Raw genomic sequence first — 24,648 nt, forward strand, 5'->3', positions numbered from 1 at the left:
TCAATGGGAAAAATTCAAAATTAAAATCTGTACATCAAAAAAGAACTTTAGTATATTTTAGTAACTCTTATTCAGAATTTTAGGTAAAGGAGGTAATCAGAGGCTAAGGTTTGAATTTACTGATTAAAATATTAACCATAGTTGGCAAGATTTAGTAAATATATTTTTAAAATATATAAAATGGAGAGCAGGCCAGAGTGGGGTAGAGAGGGTCAACAGGGGAAAAAAGAAGATTTTTTAATACTTTCAACAATAAAGTCTAAAAATAAAAAAAGGACACATAGATGGACAATAGAAAAATAAAAGATGATCAACATCATTAATTAAAAAAACTAATAAAGCATAACTATTTATACCATAATTAAAAAATCATGTAGAGTAGATAAATGAGTGTATTTTATTATACTTTACTATTATTTCTATGTCCTGTGTAAGATTTCAGGATGTACTTTATTATATTTTATAGAGATTTTCAAACTTATCCATGTATTGCCTAAGACAATGAGTTTTTCAAAAATCAGTTTATGTGTAAATAAATAAACCTTTTGAGTTAAAGGATGAAAAAATAAATAAATAGATAATTTAATAATAAAGTTGTCAAAAATAATTTTAATAATGATAGAGAGAACTTGGTGGCCTACTTAAATTTCCATGGATGAGTAATTTAACTTGTATCAGTGATATCTATCTATCTATCTAATAATCTATCTCTCGCTCTTCCAGAAAGAAGATGAAAAAAATAATTTTGGAATAAATAATAAAAACAAGATTTTACTCTAGACATTCTGATGGAAGAGATTTAGAGAAATAAATGGCCAAAATAAACACCTCACCAACTATTGTTGAGTCATTGCATAAACTAGAAAGAAGTACATATCCATTTCCTCAATCAGGTCTTCAACTGCCACATTACACAATTAACAAATAATTGTGGCTACATAGTCATGGTTTATATTCCTTGAGATTTATTAAAAATCTATATATATTAAGGCTAAGTGACCGGCCATATATCCGTCCAACTTACTAACACGCACTGGCAACTTGAAAACAAACATTGACTCACGCATGTGTGATACATATAAAGCTCTCTCTGGTGCCAATTGTACACGTGTTTTAATTTTATGATACTATATTATATATACTATTTTGACATGTAATTTTTTGCAGTAACGTAATTACCGCATGAATCTTTCTTCTAATTAATTTCCTTTCAATGTGCACAAATCTGTGCACCAGGCCACTAGTAAATATATAAATGAATAAAGTCATCATAGGAACATGTATGCTATATGTTAACATATTCAGAAATCATGAACAATGTAACTTAAGACCCTATAGAAATGATGTCTATTTGATTAATTCTCACTTAAAGTCAGAGCTCCAATAACAGCTCCCCAAAAAATTTATTCTCATAACTATATATACAAATTTAGAGCAATACCTGAAATGTAAACACACTATCAAATGTTCTGTCATCTGCAAATAATTCACTGAAAGTCACTAATATACCATTTTTTTTAAAAAAATAATTATTCAATTTTAAAACAACCCTAACCCCCAAAAAGAGTATAATAAATATGTTAATCTATCTCCCTCATTTTATTTAGAGTAAATTAAGATGCAAAGACATTCAACAATTTTTAAAAAGTGAACCAGTAACATAATTGGGATTCTAACACACTAGAGGCCTGGTACATGAAATTCGTGCACTTGCGGAGGGGGGGGGCGTCTCTCAGTCCGGCCTGCGTCCTTTCGCAGTCCGGGAGCCCTTGGGGAATGTCCGACTGATGGCTTAGGCCTGCTCCTCAGGCTGAGCGCTTCCCCTTATGGGATCAGGCCAAAAACAGCTCTTCAACATCACCTGAGGATTCCCAGATTGTGAGAGGGCATAGGCCAGGCCAAAGGACCCTGGGGCCCAGGAGGGACGCGGGAGGTTGGCCAGCCAGGAAGGTACCGCGGGAGGGCTCCAGGGTGTGTCTGGCCTGTCGCGCTCAGTCCCGATTGGCCTGACCCCAGCAGCAAGCTAACCTACTGGTGGAGCATCTGCTCCCTGGTGGTCAATGCATATCATAGCGATTTGTCGACTATCTGCCCCATGATGGTCAGCGCATGTCATAGCGAGCGGTTGAGCAGCCTTAGCATATTATGCTTTGATTGGTTTAATGGCCCACCAGTTGACTAGATACTTAGAATATTAGGCTTTTATTATATAGAATAATTTTAGATTTTTGGCTTAATAAGAGTGTATCTCTTAATTTCTCTTATTTAAAAACCCAAAAACAAATTTGAAGTTCCTAGTTTTCTATTTACCTCAGATTTAGCTTACTCTCCAGAAATTCCCTACTATTGGCTAATTTTGCATTGTCAATACCTTGTTGGTTTTTCATATTTATGGTAGTTTATGAACTATAGAATGTCACGAAAGTTCAAACTCAATGTGAAAGATAGGTTAGTGGGAGAGAAAATTCACAACTAAAAGAAGTCAATGATATACACCATATGCACAAATATCATACCAATGATAAATAAAAATGATAAATGTACATATAAATATACTTTCCATTAGCTATTAAATAGTCTAATAACATGTAAAGACTGACTTCTGCAACTGTGTAAGCATTTCCATAGATTTATATGTGTATGAGAGGACTGCATACCAAGAGGTAAAATTGGGACTTTTCCTATTTCAGTTTAAATGGAAGCATTGATTTAATAGATACTAACATATTTCAGTGACTATGACATTCACCTTCTTATACAAATCAGTTTCAATGGAAATGTAGGCTAATCTATTTTGAGACTCTTAGACTCTTATGACACAACTAGAGGCCTGGTGCACAAAATTCGTGCACAGAGAGGGGGGAGAGTGTCCCACAGCCCAGCCTGCACCCTCTCCAATCTAGGACCCCTTGCGGGATATCCAACTGCCCATTTAGGCCCGATCCCAGTAGGATTGGACCTAAACAAGCAGTCGGACATCCCTCTCACAATCCAGGACTGCTGGCTCCCAACTGCTTGCCTGCCTGCCTTCCTGATTGACCCTAACTGCTTCTGCCTGCCAGGCTGATCACAACCTAACAACTCCCTGCCAGTCTGATTGATGCCTAACTGCTCCCCTGCCAGCCTGTTTGCCCTTAACTACCCTCCCCTGCAGGCCTGGTCATCCCTAACTACCCTTCCCTGCAGGCCTGGTCACCCCTAACTGCCCTCCCCTGCAGGCTTGGTCCCCCCCTACTGCTCTCCCCTGCAGGCCTGGGTCCCCCCCAACTGTCCTTCCCTACAGGCCCGGTCACCCCCAACTTCCCTCCTCTGCCGGCCTGGTCACCCCCAACTGCCCTTCCCTGCTGGCCTGATCACCACAACTGTCCTCCCTCGCAGACCTGGTCCCTCCCAACTGCTCTCCCCTGCTGTCCATCTTGTGGCGGTCATCTTGTGTCCACATGGGGGTAGTCATCTTTGACCACATGGGGGAAGCCATCTTGTGTCTTGGAGTGACTGTCAATTTGCATATTAATTATTTTACTAGATAGGAGGATTAGATAGGATAGAGGCCTGGTGCATGGGTGGGGGCCAGCTGGTTTGCTTTGAAGGGTGTCCCGAATCAGGGTGGGGGTTCCCTTGGGGCGTGGGGCGGCCTGGGTGAGGGGCCTATGGTGGTTTGCAGGCTGACCACGCCCCCTGGCAACCCAAGAAGAGGCCCTGGTATCTGGGATTTATTTATCTTCTATAATTGAAACTTTGTAGCCTTCAGCAGAGCCAAGCCTCCTGCTTGCTCCATGGCCACAGCCACTTTTGTTGGGATTTATTTATCTTCTATAATTGAAACTTTGTAGCCTTAAGCAGAGGCCAAGGCAGGCCAGGGCAGGTGGAAAGCTTGGCTTCCTCCATTGCCTGGGAAACCAAAGCCTCCTGCCGCAGCCATCTTGGTTGGGTTAATTTGCATACTCACCCCTGATTGGCTAGTGGGTGTGGCTTGTGGGTGTAGTGTAGGTACGGTCGATTTGCATATTACTCTTTTATTAGATAGGACAATATGGAGAAGGGGGACAACAATGAGAGGAGTTTGTTGAAATTATTTCCTTTGAAAGAGCTCCGGTAGATGGGTCAGTACCCTTCCCAGCACCATTTATAGGGAGCAGTGGGAAAATTATTCCCTCTAGTGTTAGTCTGGTAACGTGGGTTTAAATGGAATCACTCATATATAAAATTTGTTTCAGGCACTTGGCACACACAAAAAAAGATGGCTGTCTATTCCTGTCTGGCAAAGCTGAAGTCAAACTCACACACGAATAAAGTAAAACTGACATCTGTTGAGGAAATCTAGAGGGAAAAGGAGAGCTTCTGTGTTGAGATAAGCATGTTTTTTTGTGTGTTTCTCAGAGCTAGGATTTGCTTCCTGTTTCACCAAGGAGGATCATGCATTACAGAGATTTAAAATTGGCATCATCTGAGGACCTTTCCAATCAGGCTACCTGAAAGGGAAATATATCTTATCAGAAGAATGTTGGGGATATCTAGTGACTGGGGACAAATTTGGGCAAGTATTTGTTGAGGATACAGATGCATTGCCCTGGGATAAGAAATCACAGAAGAGAGAGACCAGTTGAAATCATGGTCTAGGCCCCAGTCGGCCTGAACAGTCCACAGAGCATGTAGCTAGCTTGGGACTTAGTTCCAGGTCAGGCCTTTTTACCCCCTTTCTCCTCTACTCTGTTTTATCTTTTCTTTTTTAAAATGTTTTTATTGATTTTAGAGAGAGGAAGGGAAAGGGAGAGAAACATCAATGATGAGAGAATCATTGATAGGCTGCCTCCTGCATGCCGACTAACTAGGGATCGAGCCCATAACCCGGGCATGTGCCCTGATCAGGAATCGAACTGTGGGTCAACACTCAACCACTAAACCACATCGGCAAGGCTACTCTGTTTGATCTTAAAGAAAGCTAAAAGTGTGTGCATATATATACACAGAACACTGTGAAGTTGAGCTATCATTAGGCCAACTTTTGTGAGTTAGTGGCACTGGGAACAGATTAAGCCCAAAAAGTTTTAGACCTGGAAAAAAAGTCTATTGTTCCATTATCTAATGACCTTAAACTTCTGAGATGTTAAGGAATACATTCAAGTTCACAGCGTGAGGTCTATACCAAAATTTACAACTTCTAGTTCAGTGCTCTTTGAAGTAAAGTGTATTCCTGGGAACCTTTACCTCTCTCAACTTTTCCAATATTAGTTTTTATTGTCATTTATCACTTAAACAGCTGCCCCATTTAAAAGTTTACTGGATTTTTGTTACATTGATAAGCTAGAAAAATTAGTATATGCTTGGGAATTCAACAGAAGTGCATGACCACAAAATCTGGAGGTACATGTTAGTTATGGAAACTCTATGTAGAACTTGTTACATTTTCTGTAGGAAAGAAGAATGTAATCCAAAGCAACAAGGTTGTTTTCTTGTTAGATCAATAACATAATGTTTAAATTTGACCTTTTCAAACAAAAGTGCACTTGGGTATTCTGAAACTATTGCCTTTTCTGATAAGGGTTATTATACTTCTTTCACCTTAAGCTATTTTATAGCTACAGATTCCTCCTTGGGTTGTCCAAAAACAGTCAGTATTCCTAATATAATAAAAGGATAAATAAGTCTGTAAGAGAAGGTAGTTTTACTGTTGTTTCACCGTATGCACATATAATAGACAAGGAATATATGGCTGATATATCACATGGTTAATTTTTAAGACATATGTGTGTTAAACATTTGATACAATTTTACTAGAAATAATTTTCTTTATAATATCTACTGTATTGAAACCTGTATTAAATTCATTCCTTTTAAAAAATCAACAACCAAGCACTTATGTTATCAAGTAAACATGAGCCTGCAACATGTTATTATGAAATGTTGGATATTCTTATTTCAGATAATACCCCTATTACCAATAATATGCTTGAAATTGCCTTCCACGTCATTTGTAGTCAAACAATAAGGGTGACAATGCTTCTCCTGCTGCTGTTACTGATAATAGTAATAGCAGCTAACATTTTATATGACGCCTACGCTCTGTCAGACACTGTTCAAGGCTTTATGCATATTAACTAATTACATAACTAATATCACTGCTTTATTAACGTCACTTTTAATCAAGAACAGTGTACTGACACAATTTTTTCTTTACTCGCCAAATTTCATTATCAATGAATTTTAGCCTTTTCTAAAAATAAAATAAATCCATTGTAAATTTGAAAATTTGAAGATACTTAAGGCTGGAGTTCATAGTAAAATTATCATAGGTCTTAGAAGAAACAAACAAACAAAATAAAACAAAACAAAACTCTAAGGGTTTGGACTTGGCTCAACCATTTTCTACTATGATTTTGGGCTTAATACTTTTTTTTGAAAGGGCTACAGTTAGCTCATATTGAACCTCTGAGTGATTTAGACAATAAGCATTCTCCTTCACTCCTTACAGGAACTCATAATTTCTTAATTTTAATATTTCATATTTTTCCTTTAATATAATATACACTCATCTTTTCAAATCCAATAGAGGAAACTCCCTGAATTCTGAGACTATGTAATATCAGAGCCTAAAACAGCATCTGGTACAAAGTACGTGCTCAGTAATATTTTTGTTAAACAAAATGGGATAGATGGGCAAATGAACAAATAAATAAATGTGCCATCATAGATCTCAAATGGGGGTTTTAATTTAAGAAATTATTTTAGTTTCAGCAAACAGCATTAGCAATTTGCATGCCTCATATATAACTTTGGGTAATTAAATAACTAAAGAAAAGTTCAGGCTAACTAATGATAAATGTGTTGTCACATGAAGTTAAATCTTACTGTCACGCCTTACAGAATCATTTCCCAAAATGTGGCCTGAGAAATAAGTAGTTCCAAAATAAGCTGAAAGGGGTTATTTGCTTAAAGAAAATATTTCAACTTAATTTTTTTCAATCCAATATTTACAAAGTATTCATCACTTTACAACTCTAAACTAAAGGAAAATCCAAAGTTAATATCTTTATCATCTGAATAAACTTTCCTAAATTGCCTTTAGCTATTTCTGGATATCTTTGAATTTGAATGAAAATATCTAGGGATTTAAATTTCATGATGACATTTTCAATTTCATGATGAAATTGCCTATAAAATAACTATAAGTAAGGTCCCAAGGCTTGTTTCCTTAGACCCCATTTTTTATACCGACACGGAGGATCAATCATCTACAATGTGTTTGATGGCTTGTACCTGCTGTGCTTGATTGATGCTTTTGTAGGTCATTTTGTGCAATTACTGAATCATTATAAAAACAAATTACGTGTTCAGTGTATTTGTAACGTCAACAGAATTTACAAAACACTGAATTTTGTTTATTGTACACCAAATTAATCCGTTATCATTTGTTATGTGCTTATCATCCTTAGGTGATATAACAAAACTGCCCTCACTAGAGGCTTATGTGAGTAAAACTATCAGATATATCATAAGCAAATTAATACTAATTGGAATAATAGTACTACCATTAAACAATGCAATTTCTGTAATCTACAAAATGTACTTTAAATTCAAGAAATTTATACAATTCCAGACTACAAAGTTTTACTCATGAACTCATTACATTATAATAATTTAAAATACTTGACAGAAACCACATTAACTGAAAGGAAAATGCTAAGCCAAAGTTAGTTGGGATAATAAAGATAGCAAATATTATAGACTTACATATATTTTGAAAAAGCAAATTGCAGCTATAAAAGCAGCTTGAACATTATTAAATCAATCTGTAACAATAAAAGCATAATATGCTAATTAGACTGGACGTAACTTCTGGACGAAGCTAGGGCTGCGAGGAAAGCCTGGGTCCCGGGTGCCAGAGGGAACCCGGTGCTGGCAGCCAGGGGAAGGAAGGCCTACTCTTGCACGAATTTTGTGCATCGGGCCTCTAGTATGTAATATATTTTAGGCTTATTTAGGAACGATAATATAAATATTTCCTTGAGGAGATCAATTTCTCACTGAATAAATAGGGAAGCTATTTAAAAATTTTTAAACATGTATTTTGCATTCCTATTAATTTTGACACTGTGGACTTTCCTCATTCTTTGAATCCCTTGGATTACTCTGTTTTTGAAGTGTTCTTATACAACTTTGACTGACAATTACATTTTTAAAGTCCTATCCAGATATTAGTCTTGAGAGTCATGATATGATGAGAGAGATCGTGAATTTCAAACAGTTTCCTTTTCAGCTCAAGAGAAAAGTCTGGAAGACTTTATAAAAAGCCACGATTAGTGAAAACTCAGGACATGCAAAAGAAATGCTCTCCCATAATCTAACAGAATAAAAAACCCTAAGCTGTGCCTTCGTGTAAAAATTTTCATGGAGGGTGGAGTAAGGAAGACTGCAAATATCTATATGGATTTATTAAACTCCACTTGCTAAAGGAATTAATTCTGAAATCTTACAATATGGACTTGGAGAAAATGTAAGCCCTTTAAAGACACACCTACATTCAGCAGAACACCAGAGTAATATGTGACCAGCAAGTTGGTAGTCTTACACTGTGTTGAATGATGGGTATTGGGTGGCAGATAGGTATAAGAAAAAAATCTAGAACCCTGCCACAGGGCTATCAGCATATAACAGAAAAGGGAAATGTGAATTAAAGAGTTTTAGCTAAACTGGAGATGGAAGACCGAGCAAAAAATTGTCATGGAATAGAATCAGAAAGATAGAAAATGGACCTTGCTAAAAGAACATAGCACAAGTTGCCTTGAGGACACCAGCAGTAAATGCAGGGTTCTCAGTTACAAAGAAGTGACCTCTCCCCTGAAGTCAGCTGATATTACTAAGAACAAGGGTTTATATAAGGACCATTCAGTTTCATCCTACCACCACTAGTGCTCAACGGATATCACTTGTATTAGAAGCTTTATATAAAAAGGAAGAAGGCAGTGATCTGAACCTTAAAAGTTTGAACATTTAACCCAAGGATGCTGAGTTAACACAAAAGAGACTGCCCTAAAAGAGATTGGCTAATTTTATGTTTATTCTATCATCAGCAGGAATACATGAGCCAAACTAAAATGTTGCTCTATAGTGATTTTTTTTTCAGTTTTGCAATTAAGTGCTACATTTTAAACTTACTACATGTTTCAGAAAATACTGACCATATTACAATTGGATATTGTATAGATTATTTCCCATCCACAGTAGTTGCTCTATTTGAAGATAGCAATCTAAATCACAATTTTACTAAACTATTTCTGGAACCTTGTGAATTTCATCTGATTATAACATAAGGTTAATATAATTTGCCTTTCACTTTTTAAGGTATATCAATACAAGGTTTACATATATATGGATTGAACACTGATTTAAGAAAGAATATTTCTCAAACATTAAACAATTTTTAAGCATTAATAATTTTATAAAGAAACAACACACTGGCTTACGAAAGAATTCTTAGCAAAGTAAACATTAGAGACCTTTTAAAAAAAGTAACAATTGTGATATTTTCCCCTTTTGACTATTAGTCCTTGTCACTCTCCTATCAATGAAGATTGATTCAGTTCCTTAAAAAAGACTAAAAATCCTGTAACAGATCTCTACCTACTGCTTAATATCCATGACTATTTCATAAGCATATACATTAATTTATTTTACAATTTCCTCTTATATTAGTACTTTGCTCAGAAATCCATTATCATTTGATTTTAAGCAATCCTCTTTATCAGAATCTGAATTTAATTTTTCCAAGTGTAACTTTTCCTAATGAATGATGTCCTTCATGGGTAGTCTCTGTGTTCATGCATAACATTAACTCATAACCAGAATAAAAAGGACTATAAAACAGCCAAAATAAAGGAAATAAAAATATTTCTAATATTCTACTTTATTTCTAAATCTCATTTTATATATATATATATATATATATATATGTATACATATATTACATACATCTATATCTATAAACTGCAAAACTATATTTCAACTCTAAATACAGTCTCGTGGCTTAATTTTTAATTCATTAACTATTAAAATGTCTAACAAGATAAAGTATTTTACTAGAAATTATGTTTGAATAGAGTTAAGCAAATAAGTCACCAGCATTGTGTTTCTGATATAAAACCCTTAGCTCTGTTTACCAGGTTGTGTGGCAGTGGAATTTCTATTTCAGGAAAACTTGTAATTAAATGACAATTTGCCAGTTTACTGTCAAGCACACCCACAATTTATTAACAGAACTGTGAGCTGGAAGATATATAAACTGGCAAATAAATTGTAAGGATTGGAATGAAGAAATAAATCTAGTTAAGCTATGGAAGATTTCATGCAATCATTATTATCATCTAACTAGAAGCCTGGTGCACAAATTCGTGCACGGGTGGGGTCCCTCCACCTGGCCGGCGATGGGGGCCAATCAGGGCCAATTGGGCTGGCTGGCTGGGGAAGGGACTGCGGGAGGTTGGCTGGCTGCAGGAGGTTGGCTGTGGGAGCGCACTGACCACCAGGGGGCAACTCCTGCATTGAGCATCTGTCCCCTGGTGGTCAGTGAATTGTCATAGCGACCAGTCAACCGGTTGTTCCCTCGACCAGTCGTAACAGTTGCTTAGGCTTTTATATATATAGATGTAGTTAAAGGCCTTAAATTTTATATTGGCATGACTATAAAATTACATTGGCACCCAGAAAATAATGCTATTAGGAGTTTTTAATGGCTATTTTAGACCAATGTTTACTTATACAGATAATTTGACTACTAAATATGTTATTTTGATTATCTCTGATGGTTATACTATTTAAAATGATAAATTCCATTGACTAGACAAGTATATAAAGCAAGAAGTAAAAAGAAGTTTCTTATTTTTAACCATAAAAGGAAAGAAAAGAGAAAAGAAAAGAAAAGAAAAGAAAAGAAAAGAAAAGAAAAGAAAAGAAAAGAAAAGAAAAGAAAAGAAAAGGGGAGGGGAGGGGAGGGGAGGGGAGGGGAGGGGAGGGGAGGGGAGAGGAGAGGAGAGGAGAGGAGAGGAGAGGAGAGGAGAGGAGAGGAGAGGAGAGGAGAGGAGAGGAGAGGAGAGGAGAGGAGAGGAGAGGAGAGGAGAAAATCCAGGTAAAAGTAATTATTTTGAATTGAGAGAGATTTAAAGAAAATTTATGTAAATAATAATAAAAATCAGAAGAAAATAAAAACAAAATATAGACCAGAAATCATTCTCAAAAACTAACCAATGAAACTCACCGTCCTATTCTGTCAAAACACAGTAACTAAAAATAACTAGCTTACTTCACAAACTTAAAATAATGCAGTTTGTCTATGTATAAAAAGGAGATTTTTTTGAGATAAGGATTCAATAGAGTTTATGAATTTTCCCACAACATGTACTCACTAAAAATTAAATAATACCTACTATAATATGAAAAAATACATATTCGTACAGACTTCTTGAATTGTTCACTGTCTTTACCAGAAAAGCAGTCTATTTGCCTATGTCCAACATTCCTATGACAGTGAGCTACACCTACACTGTCCGAACCCAAAGTTCTGAACTTTACTTATTTATTCTTTCATCACCAACCTTGAAATCATGAACATGACACACTGAGAGTTATCAAATTAGAGGAGGGGCTTTATAATTAGAATGGTGGGGTATGACTCGCAGTCTCTTATTAACAGTGGATATAGAAAGGTACAACAACAACAACAAACTGACGTCTACACAAAATTAGAAAAAATATATATATATAATTGAAGAGGTTGCTTTGATGCTGTGCTCTGGGCTATACATATGGTTTTAAAAATTCATGTTTACTTAAGAAAATAAAATCCTATTTTAAATGAGTTCTAAGATGAAAAGTGCTTTTTCCCTAGAGAATATGGGCTGCCTCATTTGTGATAGTGAGAAATATAAAACCCAGTGTTTTCCCTTCTTAATTGTTCGCTGAATTCAAATTTTATGCTTGATCATAATTTTAAATATTTTATACCTCATGGTTGAAAAGTGTTTCTCACCATTCCAAATAGCTGATTACCTCTTTCCACTGAAATGTGTTTATTCACTGCATGCCCAACTTTTACTATTAGAAATCTTAATACCTTTTGCTTTACACAACAACAGTATCTAGCTCTTGTGAATATTTTAATTGATGGGAAAACTAAAGCTCAGAAACTCAAGCAGCAATTAGTAACTTCACCCTCATTTTCTGACTCCAAATCCTACTCTTTCTTATTACACTATGCTGACTCTCCAATAATCTTATTTACCTTTGTTCAGTAACTGTGTACATAAATTTGTCAAAACATTTTCAGGTGTAAAATAGGAGTAAAAACCCCCAAATTATTCTCACATAAATTACGTACATCTAAAATGCTTCTGTTTAACTGAGGGTAATAGCAGTGCACTTTCAATACAATTTGAAAGTTTGGCCCATAAAATATGTTTTCTTACCAAAAAGTACACAGGTGATACCAAAATTAGTATAACTTCTTTGAGAACCTATATGAAATATTTTATTCATAAATTTAAAATAGTCCATTTATTAACGTATCTTTGTTACATTGAAAATAACTGTCTACAAAATATTAACCTGCATAAGACTTACATGAACAATATTAGGGGGAAAAACTTTAAAAATCAAAATGAGATCAACTATAAAATGATTTAGAAGACTTAATCTATAATATAGAAATAGTACTATATTTAGACATTTGAAATCAATTAAATAAAAAAAAATCTAGTAACATTTAGAAACTGAGTTAATTTTCTTGGTATTTTATATAAGACCACAGGTTAAGCAGAAATGCTATGAGGAAAACCTAAGCTCCAGTAAAATACTAAATATTGAAAATAATTGATAAATCAATAATTACTGATTACAAATTTGATTTATTAAGAAACTGTTACATGGAGACTTGGTTTTTACTATTGTATAGTATGTTCCACAAATTTTCTACCTTGAATTGTTTTAATTCGATTTTAATTTAGATACCACTGAAATTAAATGGTAGCATGGGAGGATCTAAAAAGCATGATCACCACTTCATGCTGGGGCATGCATTTCAACATGTCAGAATTATGATTTTCATAGCTATTTAAGATAGTTTATTTGTTTTTCAATCCAAATTTATTTTATTGTAATTTTAAAAATGACTTAACCAACTGAATTTAGGTTGTGTAGGTAAAATATTATTTGGAGATAATGCAATTAAAAAGTCAAGTCTGAATCAGGAAAGGCTTAAAAGAATACAATACAAAGATGTATTTTTATGTAATAAAACATTTGTGATCTTATTATAAAATCATTGCTTCTTTTCTATTAGGCCACTTTATTTCCTCTATATTGGGTAGATATAGATTATATCCAAAATTACCATATTTTAAGCTCCTTTCCCTGCTGAAAATAGAAATAATTCATAACTCATAAAACACTTCCTTACTATTTTACTACAGTCAGTTCACTGATGTGCTATTTCTCAATGATGAAACAAGCGAGGCAATGCCAGAAAATAAAATTGAATCCTGAAACTACTATAAAACTCAATTTAAGATCAGCAAGTAGAATATTAAAAATAATAATTAAATACACAAATCTACTCACAGCTTTGCACTGCTGTCTTTTAATGCAAAATAACCCCATCTACAGATACTAGTTTCATGAAACTATACAGCATAAAGCAAATTAAGTACCATTTTACTTTTGAGAGAGATCTAGTTTTCTTCCAGTAAAAAATTAAATTTATATTTAAATACAAAATAAGTGTTATTTTATTTATATTAGGATAAAGAAGAGGAGCCATCTTATTTAAAGGTTCAATGACCACATGAGTCAAAGATGGCGAGTCTTACATTTCCGCAATGCCATCTGCCTTAACTCAGGGCAGTGGGGAATCAAGAGCCATAAAATTATGTGGTTGGAAAACTCAAGAGAAAGGGTCAACCTAGAGGAAAAGGGACTCCACAACAATTACTTCTTTTCAATAATAAAAAGCCCTCTGAATTCTGAAGTGCACAATCACTTTTTAAACTAAAATAGGAAACTCAAAATATTGTTCAAATTGAAAAGCGGCACTAGGTTAAAGGAAAAGATTCAAGTTACTATGATTTTAATGGTTATTTTTAATAAGATATAAAAATAAACATTTCTATGAATATTTAATTTTTAATTTTAAAATATAGTGTTCTAAGGTGAGTAACATTCTGAGAAATGTTAATAAAATGTATAGCATTAAGAGCACATTTGCATTTATACTTCTATTTGAATTAACTACATTAGAAATAGAAATTACAGATTTTTTTATAGTGAATTTTATGTAAAACCTTTACTTTCAAGTTACTTTCTCAGTGAATTTTATGACAATGATAGCAAATACACTATTATAAGGGTCAAAATACCATCACATTAATGTGTTGCTATTATTGTGAAAAATCTCATTGATAGGACTCTAAAGAGAGGATGCTGGTCCTCAAAATATAAATTGGTTGCTGAAATTTGTATTCTAGAAAACAATATGTGGTCTCATACTATTTTAGATATTAATTATAAGCTGGCTAGAGTCACCATATTAAGTTTTCAAAGCACTTAAGTCTGAAGACTACTACAACGGAAATCATTAAATAAAACAAACAGATAAATGGAAAAATGTTAACTGTGGCAATGCTCACCATTCCCTGAACAGTAGCTGATACACTACTGAGAATGAAATGAATTATTTACATAATAGTCTGAGAATAAAGGACACTAAGCCCATAATATTACTAAACAATGTAGAAGCTAGTTTCACTAGTACTCCATCTTCATAACAATCTTGTCCTAAACAGAGTGTTTTCAAGTGAATGCATCAAATATTATATCCTACTTATTCAAAAGTATGCCTCTTCATATAAATGTTAGGTAATAAAGCCCAAAAAAAGGTTAATTGATCTATCAATAGCAGACACACTGTATATGAAAAGGAGTTTCAATTTATGAAAAGACTATTTACAACTGTGGGTTTTCTGCAGTGTTGTGTGATGCAGCTTTAGGTAGCATGTCCAATTGCTGGAGCACTTCATGAAAGTAAAATGTAACATCTGTCACATATGACCTTTAGAGGTCATAATATCCTTTATTCTAAACATTGTGCTATGAAAATCAACTAACTTTTATACTGTAATTTACTGTAATTTAGTTATGATCACATCACTGCCATAGCAAGACAATGTCCATTTTTGCTTATTCAAATTATCACAAAATGCACTTGTGTATACCAAAAACATTCTACACATCAAAAGAGGCAGAAGTATTCATCAAATATACCTTGATACGGAGCACTAAATCCACGATATCTGTGATTGCTGTCTGTAACAAAATGCAGTCTGAGCCAGTTTTTGTTGCTGATAATTGGTGGTGGTATATTCATTCCAGATAACCTGAATTATGGAAGACAACAACAAAAACATTTAAAAAGCCTTGCAGCACTAAAAGATTTTACTGAATTGGGACCCCACCCAAATTTGTATACATGTATACAATATTCATGACTCTGCATTAACTTTTTAATAAAAAATGAAACAGTTTTTTTAGGTATAGAAAAGTCAATCATAAAATAGTGAAATTCAAAACATGCATTGTTCCAATTATGTTGCATACATTTATAAATTCAACAGTAACCTACATATGATTTTGATTCACCCAAATTTACTGCATTTCTACACTAATAAAAGAGAAACATGCAAATTGACCGTACCTCTGCTACGCATACAAGCCACGCCCACAAGCCAATCAGGAGTATGCAAATTAACCCACCAAGATGGCTGTGGCCACAGAGCGAGCAGGAGGGTTTCCCCAGCAATGGAGGAAGCCAAGCTTCCTGCCCACCCTGGCCTGCCCTGGCCTCCGCTCAAGGCTACAAAGTTTCAATTATAGAAGATAAATAAATCCCAACAAAAATGGCAGCAGCCACGGAGCTGGAGAGAGCAGGAAGCTTGGGTTGCCCCTGGCGATGGAAGAAGACAAGCTTCCCACCCGCCCTGGCTGACCCTGGCCTCTGCTCAAGGCTACAAAGTTTCAATTATAGAAGACAAATAAACCCCAGATACCAGGGCCTCTGACTGGGTCACCGGGGGGCGTGGCCAGCCTGTAAACCACCACAGGCCCCTCGCCCAGCCCACCCCATACCCCAAGGGAACTCCCACCCTGATCCAGGACACTCTTCAGGGCAAATCAGCTGGCCCCCACACCTGCACCAGGCCTCTATCCTATCTAATAAAAGAGTAATATGCAAATTGACTGTCACTCCAACACACAAGATGGCTGCCCCCATGTGGTCAAAGATGGCTGCCCCCATGTGGTCACAAGATGGCCACCACAAGATGGCCAGCAGGGGAGGGCAGTTGGGAGTGACCAGGCCTTCAAGGGAGGGCAGTTGTGGGTGATCAGGCCTGCAGGGGAGGGTAGTTGGTAGGGATCAGGCCTGCAGGGGAGGGCAGTTAGGGGCAAACAGGCTGGCAGCAGAATAGTTAGGCATCAATCAGGCTGGCAGGGGAGTGGTTAGGGGGTGATCAGGCTGGCAGGCAGAAGCGGTTAGGGGCAATCAGGAAGACAGGCAGGTGAGTAGTGGGAAGCCAGCAGTCCTGGATTGTGAGAGGGATGTCTGACTGCCCGTTTAGGCCCGATCCTAGTAGGATCGGGCCTAAACGGGCAGTCAGACATCCTTCAAGGGGTCCCAGATTGGAGAGAGTGCAGGCTGGGCTGAGGGATACACACCCCCATGCACGAATTTCATGCACCAGGCCTCTAGTATAATAATATGTATAATGGAAACTGATCTTAATGGTGCTGGTCATTGTGTTCCTATGTTTGTATTGATATAGTATATTTACAAAACCAAAGACTTCAAAGCAGTAGATATACTTTTTCTACCTAATATATTCTCACTATTTCACATTTGATGGCAAATTTCACAATTTAATTTCATAGGATAGAACTATTTTAATGTAATTTCACAATACTATACTTTTTATTATTAAGATTCCCTATAATGCGCCAGAGGTCTGCTCCAATTGACAGACAGAAAACATTGTATTTTGGGCATAAACATAGGGTGTCCCAAAAATGCATATACACACTTTGAATAATTATAAAGGCAGTATATTTTAAAATGCACTTCATTTTCAAAATTGAGCTATCAGCTGTTACAATATGTGTATACATTTTGGGACACCCTGTATTTAGTCTCTACATAGCTAGTCATAAAGAAACCATTTTATAATCTCCTTACAGCAAGGCACTTAACGCAAGATCTTGAAACTATGCCCTAGATCAGTGGCCAGCAAACTCATTAGTCAACAGAGCCAAATACCAACAGTACAACGATTGAAATTTCTTTTGAGAGCCACATTTTTTAAACTTAAACTTCTAACACCATTTCTTCAAAATAGACTCACCCAGGCCATGGTATTTTGTGGAAGAGCCACACTTCAGGGGCCAAAGAGCCACATGTGGCTCGCGAGTCACAGTTTGCCGACCACTGCCCTAGATATTTCCACGTGTTTGTTACAAAGCCAAGGAAAAATATTCTCAAAAGAAATACTATTACATAGTTAAGGGGAATTTTAGATTGAAGTGTTCTAATAACCAGTATCTGATGTATCTTTTCCATTCTGCAAAGCTTACACTTTTCTTTTGCTTCATCAGAAGGCAAAATAGGTGTGTGTGTGTGTGTGTGTGTGTGTGTGTGTGTGTGTGTGTGTTTTCATGGTGATTACAACTCTTTTTCCCTTACCTCCCCAAACCAATCTTTCCTAGGATGTTTGGGAACTAATGGACATTTACATTGAATGATCATGAGCTAAGTCATGGACATATGAATCCACCTTTATTGTATAACTAGAAGCCCAGTGCACGAAATTCGTGCACGGCGGTGGTTGTCCCTCAGCCCAGCCTGTACCCTCTCCAATCTGGGACTCCTGGAGGGATGTCCGACTGCCCGTTTAGGCCCGATACTGGTGGGATCGGGCCTAAAGGGGCAGTCGGACATCCCTCTCACAATCCAGGACTGCTGGCTCCCACCTGCTTGCCTGCCTGCCTTCCTGATTGCCCCTAACTGCTTCTGCCTGCCAGCCTGATCACCCCCTAACCACTCTGCTTCCAGCCTGGTTGATGCTTAACTGCTCCCGTGCGAGCCTGTTTGCCCCCAACTTCCCTCCTCTGCCAGCCTGGTCACCCCTAACTGCCCTCTCCTGCAGGGTTGATCACCTCCAACTGCCCTCTCCTGCAGGGCTGATCACCTCCAACTGCCCTCCCTTGCAAACCTGGTCCCTCTCTACTGCCCTCCCTTGCAGGCCAGGTGCCTCCCAACTGCCCTCTCCTGCTGGCCATCTTGTAGTGGCCATCTTGTGTCCACATGGGGGCAGGATCTTTGACCACATGGGGGCAGCTATATTGTGTGTTGCAGTGATGATCAATCTGTATATTACTCTTTTATTAGATAGGATAGAGGCCTGGTACAGGGGTGGGGGCCAGCTGGTTTGCCCTGAAGGGTGTCCCGGATCAGGGTGGGGTTCCCTTGGGGCGTGGGGCGGCCTGAGCGAGGGGCCTGTGGTGGTTTGCAGGCCGGCCATGCCCCCTGGCAACCCAAGCAGAGGCCCTGGTATCTGGGATTTATTTTCCTTCTACAATTGAAACTTTGTAGCCTGGAGTGGAGCCAAGCCTGCTGCTCCCTCCAGGGTGGCAGCCATTTTTGTGGCAGTTAATTCACCTTCTACAATTGAAACTTTGTAGCCTTAAGCAGGTGAGCCCGGCCAGGGTGTGCGGAAAGCTTTGCTTCCCCTGTTGCCGCCGGCAACCCTGGCCTGCTCTCTCAAGCTCCATTCTGCCGCCATTTGTTTGAATTTGTTTACCTTCTATAATTGAAACTTTGTAGCTTGAGTGGAGGCTTAGGCCTGCAACGGCTATGGAAAGCTTGGCTTGCTGTTACCTGGGAAACCTTGCTCTCTGTGGCTGTAGCCATCTTGGTTTGGGTTAATTTGCATACTCGCCCTGATTGGCTGGTGGGCATGGCTTGTGGGTGTCGCTTATGTAGCGGAGTGATGGTTAATTTGCATATTACCATTTTATTAAAGAGGATTGTGCCCATGGCTATAGAGGATGGGCTTGGAAACATTACTATATAACCCAATTTTCTTGCATTCTAACATGAACAAGCGGGGTTTTATTCCAAACATTTCTCATTTATCTTCCTTCTTTGGAATGCATCATTAACTTTTCTCTATCAATGCTCTATTTTCTCTTTTATAGTGGTGTCTCTATTTATTGTTCAGCTGGGTGGTTTTTCATATCTGAATTTAGTAAATATATGTAATTCACCTATAGGAGTTTAAAACTCAAGGTATAAAATTTCACTTCATTGCTTTCAGAAAATATCCAAGTTATGTTTACTTCTGTTTGCTTGTTGGTTGGTTCCATTTAATAGCAACTCAGTTTTAAAAATTTGGGTTTGATATCATTTTATTTTCAATAGAGTAGCACAGTTCATGCCAGATTTTGATTTACAATGTTTCTCCTCAGTTCCCTGATTTGATAAGCATAAATATCCATTCACAAAATTTTAAATTATTTTTGACAGGCTGTACACATTTCTAAATATAATGAGTACAATGTTTGGAGCGAGGTCCTTAGAAGATCCAATAAATGAGAAGGAACTCAACAAAGACATCAAGAAAAGTGAGATAAGAAAGAGGATTAAAAGGACAATAAAAGTGATAAATGCCCATTATCCCAGAGCATTATCAAAGATAATTTCACCAACAAAGTGTAGTTAAGACTAGTAATAGCTACTAAGGCACGAAAGGTTGGAGCCTAAATTTACCTTCAGAAATTGACAAATGAGGAACTGAAGATACTAGAACTGCAGTAGCTGGGGTATAACATGAGGTGGAACAAATAATGGCAAATTAACAGGGGTGGAATTAAGAAGATATTCCTGATACCCTCAAGGCTTCAGCTCTTGAAGCCAAATGGTGGATAAGCCAATACACTGAACTAGAAAGCAACTGTGCCACAGTACCCCTCTGCTGCAGACAAGAAAAGCATCTTCATTGGTTCTAAAGCAGTTATATGGGCTTTCCAAATTGTAGTCACCTAGTACTTAAACACAATTCACACAATATGACTTTATGGTTTATGTAGAACTCTAGTAAATGAATCTACTTATCTTTGTACCATATTTCACATATTATCAGAGGAGATCTTGGAAATGGAGGATGGAAAATATATGCCACCTAGAAAGATTCAATTAAACTAATTATTTTAAAGAATCCTATATAATAAAAGCCTAATATGCTAAGTGTCCGGTCGTCCAGTCATCTGTTCAAACAATCAAAGCATAATATGCTAATGGTATGCTAAGGCCGCTCAACAGCTCACTATGATGTGCACTGACCACATTGTTATCTCTATGTCAAATCACTATGGTCATTTGAAGGCAAGCAGTTATGTGTGCATTCTCATATTAAGTCAGTAAGAATCAACACTTGATAATGAAGAGATTAAGTATATTCAATAATTATTTATAGATCACTTACTACATGGCAAATGTTATGCTAAATAAGCACTGGGAAAAAAAGTAGTACCAAGACAGATCAATCCATGATCTTACAAAGTGAAAATACAGAAGAAAACATAAGTAAATTGCTGATATAAATTAAGATGGTAGTAAATGATGTAATAAATAAATAAATAAATAAATAAGAGTAACATGATCAAGAATGTCTAGAAATGGCAAATGTCCCAATTGATTACACTCAAAGCAGCCATTCTCATGATTATGTCTTAGATTACTAATCTGGCTTTTAGAAGAATAAAACCAAATAAAATTATGATAATTATAAAATGGTCTAAATTTGTAGCCTAATTATTTGTATCCAAAAAGAATTCAAAATGTGTCTTTTGAGTAATAAATTTAAATGAACCTAATAAATTAATAAGGACATTGAATTTCACTGAATATTTAATGTATAAATACTGAAAGTAATATAGTACAACTTTCCATAATTAATCTTTGCATAAAGTGTTTCTATTTATATAATTTTCTGCAGAAATAGCTAAATCATAATATTTTAAAAAATTAGCTGCAATATTTTCTTTTATAGATAGTCCTTAAGTGTAAGAAACCTAAGAGAACCAAAGGTCTTTACCATTTTTAAAAAGTCCCTAAAACTATTCTGACCTTAGCCTTTGGATCATAATTCTCTTGTCAGATCCCTATTGCTGTCACCAATTGATCTCTGATTCTCAACTTTCTCAAAACTGCATTTGTAACAACAAGTGTCATATTTGGTGCATCTAACATTTATTTTTTTAATCTTTCCAATTCTCCTGCTCTCTCCTAATTTTACTTCTTTCTCTTCTTCTTTCACTCTCTAACTCCCTGGTCCCCTATTTTACCTCCTTTGATTTCCTTCTTCCTGTGGCAATTAGATAAGATGCATTCTTCACATGCTGTTTTCCAAGATCCTGTTAGACTAATTGCCCTATGTTGAACTATAATTAGTTGCTAAAATGCATTCCTTCATTTAACTAAGGGTCTTTTTATCTATTCCTCTTTGAGGCTGATAAATATAATATTCTGTACCTTTATTTACTTTACCCTTAAGCATTCTCAGAGAAGCCAGCCTTAACGTTTTAATGTTAAGATAAATGCTTAATCTCCTTCTCTGTCCTCAGAGAGCACTTATCACATCATCTATATTCTACATAGTAGTGAGTTTTCTATCAACATTACTTTAAAGGTAGGTTATTAAATTCCTGGTGCTGCACAGAATGATTGACACATAGTATGTGTACACTGATATTATTTATCAAGAAATAAATTAGCCCAACCAGTGTGGCTCAGTGGTTGAGTGTTGACCTATGAGCCAGGAGGTTCCAGTTTGCTTTCTGGTCAGGTCACATGCCTGGTACATGCTTTAATACAAAATTTCTTAAATTTAACAAGCACTCTCCTACTTCCATGTTTTGCCATAAAATAAAACAACCTGCAATGAAATTATTGTATAGGACTCTTTAACAAACCACTACCTGTATTTATTTCTTCATTTCTGAAAAATAATGCATTTCCTAGTTTCAAGAAAATACAGCATCTTAAAATAGTCAAAACAATAAATTTTATATTATGTTCTGTAGTATAAGTGGAAAATTTATTATTAGCAACAAAATTAATCCATTTCTCAGATGACATTACAAGCACTAATATTCCATGCTATGTAATCATGAATACTCTTGTGTGGAGTGTACTGATATCCACGTGACCAGGCTGAGCTTTTTTGTCACATATGACTGTGTTCTTGTTCAGATATGCAAAAAGTCAGTGCCTGCAGAACACACAATCCTATATGGTTTTAACAAAGGCATTAAGAAGCTAAGCACTGTGTTATGCAATCCAACTATTCTGAAACCAGATGTTATAAAATATTTGCAAAGCAAATGACAGAAGTGGCTATACTAAATTTCCTTCACTTTCTTTCTCTCCTCCACTTTCACCCACATACCCCACTTGTTATCACCATCTATACCTCCACTCTGGTTTTCTACTTACCCCCCATGATCTATCTATCACATATCCTACATAATAAGAGAGGAATATGGAATTATCCATTATGCCCTGAGGCATAATGACCAACTGCGTAAAGACTGGATCATGGATCTGCAGGAGGGTGGGGCAGCGAACTACAAGCGGGCGACAGAAAGCTACAGGAGGGCAGGGCAGCAACTATGAGGAGGGCAGAGGGCAAAGAGCTACAGGAGGGTGGCAGCGACCTACTGGCGCATGGATTCATGCGTAGGGCTACTAGTTCTCTTATAAAAACTGCCTGCTGCAGAGAAATGTTTTATTTTATCTAAACACATGCTTCAGGAAAATACTTTTATATTTTAGATATAATATGTATGTATTCAACTACCAAAATGTAATTAAAATAAAACAGAAAAAGTGAATAATCCTCTAACCATTTCAAAATTAAAAAGCCGGCAAAATATCTCCAGATCCAGGTGTTTTTAATAGAGAAATCTACTAAACAGATAAAAAATTTAACAATTTTATCCATTCTTTTACAGAAAACAGAAGATAAGGAAACCCTTCTGAACTCATTTTGTGAGGTATTACTCTAATAATAAAACCAGAAAATATCAGTACAAAAACAAAAACAAACAAAAAACTACACACCAAGATCTCTCATGACCTTAGCTTTAAAAATCCCCAATAAAGTATTAGCAAATAAAATTCAGCAACATATAAAATAATTATATGCTGGGATCTAGTGAGATTTATTTAAGTTATATAAGACTCATTCAACATTTGAAAATCAATCAATGTAACCCATCATATAGAAAAAAATTTAAGTGATCAAATTAATGGACACAGAGAAAGCATTTGTCAAAATCCAACACCCATTCATGCTAAAAACTTTCAGCAAATTAGGAATAGAGGGAACATCCTCAAGTTGATAAAGAGTATATATAAAAATCCTACCACTAACATCCAACTTCATATTAAATAATGCTTTTGATTAAGATCAGGAATATGGCACATCATTCTTATTCAACATTGTGCTGGAAGTTCCAGTAAGTACAATAATTAAATAAAATAAATATACATTAAACAGAAATAAACTATTCTCATTTGAAAATGAAATGATTATTTATGAGGAAAATACAAGCAATCTACAAAATAAACTCCTAGAACTAATATGTGTATTCCGCCAGGTAGTAAATGCATAGCCCATGGACACAGACAATAGTGTGGTACAAGCCTGGGGTGGGGCAGGGGCTGGGTGGAAGGGGAAAGTTGGGGTAAAATATGGGACATCTGTAATAATGTCAACAATGAAAAAATAAACTTAGAAAAAGGAATACAATACTCTATTCTCATTTCTTATGGAGAAGTTTGCTTTATCAAACCTAATTTTCCAATATATAATAGAATTACTACCTTGTTTCATTGATTCCATCTGTTTTCATGTGTATTTACAATACTGTTTTAATAACTGCATCACTGTATTTCCATGTTCATGGCTAGTACAAAGATCCATCCTCCTTATTTAATTTTTGAAAAGTTTTAGTTGTGTCCACCTGTATTTGTTTCCAAACTTGTTATCAAGTTTCTAAAATATAATTTTTGAAGTTCTGAGTAGACTACTATTATATTCATTTGGAAAGAACAGCCTGGATAATGGTTAAAAATAGTTAACTGGCACAGCAGAATCACAAATCAATTTAAAAAGACAAGAAAGGTATAATCCTTTTTTAGTTTATTAAATTTTTTTCTTTTTAATCTTTTTATTGATTTCAGAGAGGAAGGGCAAAGGAGTGAGAGATAGAATAGCAATGATGACAGAGAATCATTGATTGGCTGCCTCCCGCATGCCCCACCACTGGGGATTGATCTCACAACTCAGGCATATGCCCAGACTGGGAATCAAACTGTTCCTGCCCAAACAGCTTGGCAAATTGCTACTTTTCCTTAAAGATTCAGCACAAACATCATTTCTCTGTGAAACTGAACTTTCTTCTTGATCGCACAACATTTTGTGCTGCCTCTATTATGTAAGTGATTTTCTCAGAATCACGTAAGTATTGTCGGCTTGCCTTATTATTCTCTAA

General features: G+C 36.2%; 1 protein-coding gene across 3 annotated transcripts in view; it reads right to left on the reverse strand.

Annotated features, from left to right (window-relative positions):
- The window catches only part of CSMD3 (CUB and Sushi multiple domains 3), a gene marked incomplete at both ends in the record, with an annotated part of 911,147 nt that overhangs the window by 604,269 nt on the left and 282,230 nt on the right, over positions 1–24,648 (reverse strand). For all 3 annotated transcript variants that reach the window (XM_079795927.1, XM_079795926.1, XM_079795925.1), the window contains one exon: positions 15,307–15,419. In XM_079795927.1, coding sequence (XP_079652053.1) covers positions 15,307–15,419 — 113 coding nt within the window. The remainder of the gene's footprint in view (positions 1–15,306; positions 15,420–24,648) is intronic.

Source organism: Cnephaeus nilssonii, assembly GCF_951640355.1.
Source record: "Cnephaeus nilssonii genome assembly, chromosome: 18".
In the NCBI taxonomy this organism is placed as follows: domain Eukaryota; kingdom Metazoa; phylum Chordata; class Mammalia; order Chiroptera; family Vespertilionidae; genus Cnephaeus; species Cnephaeus nilssonii.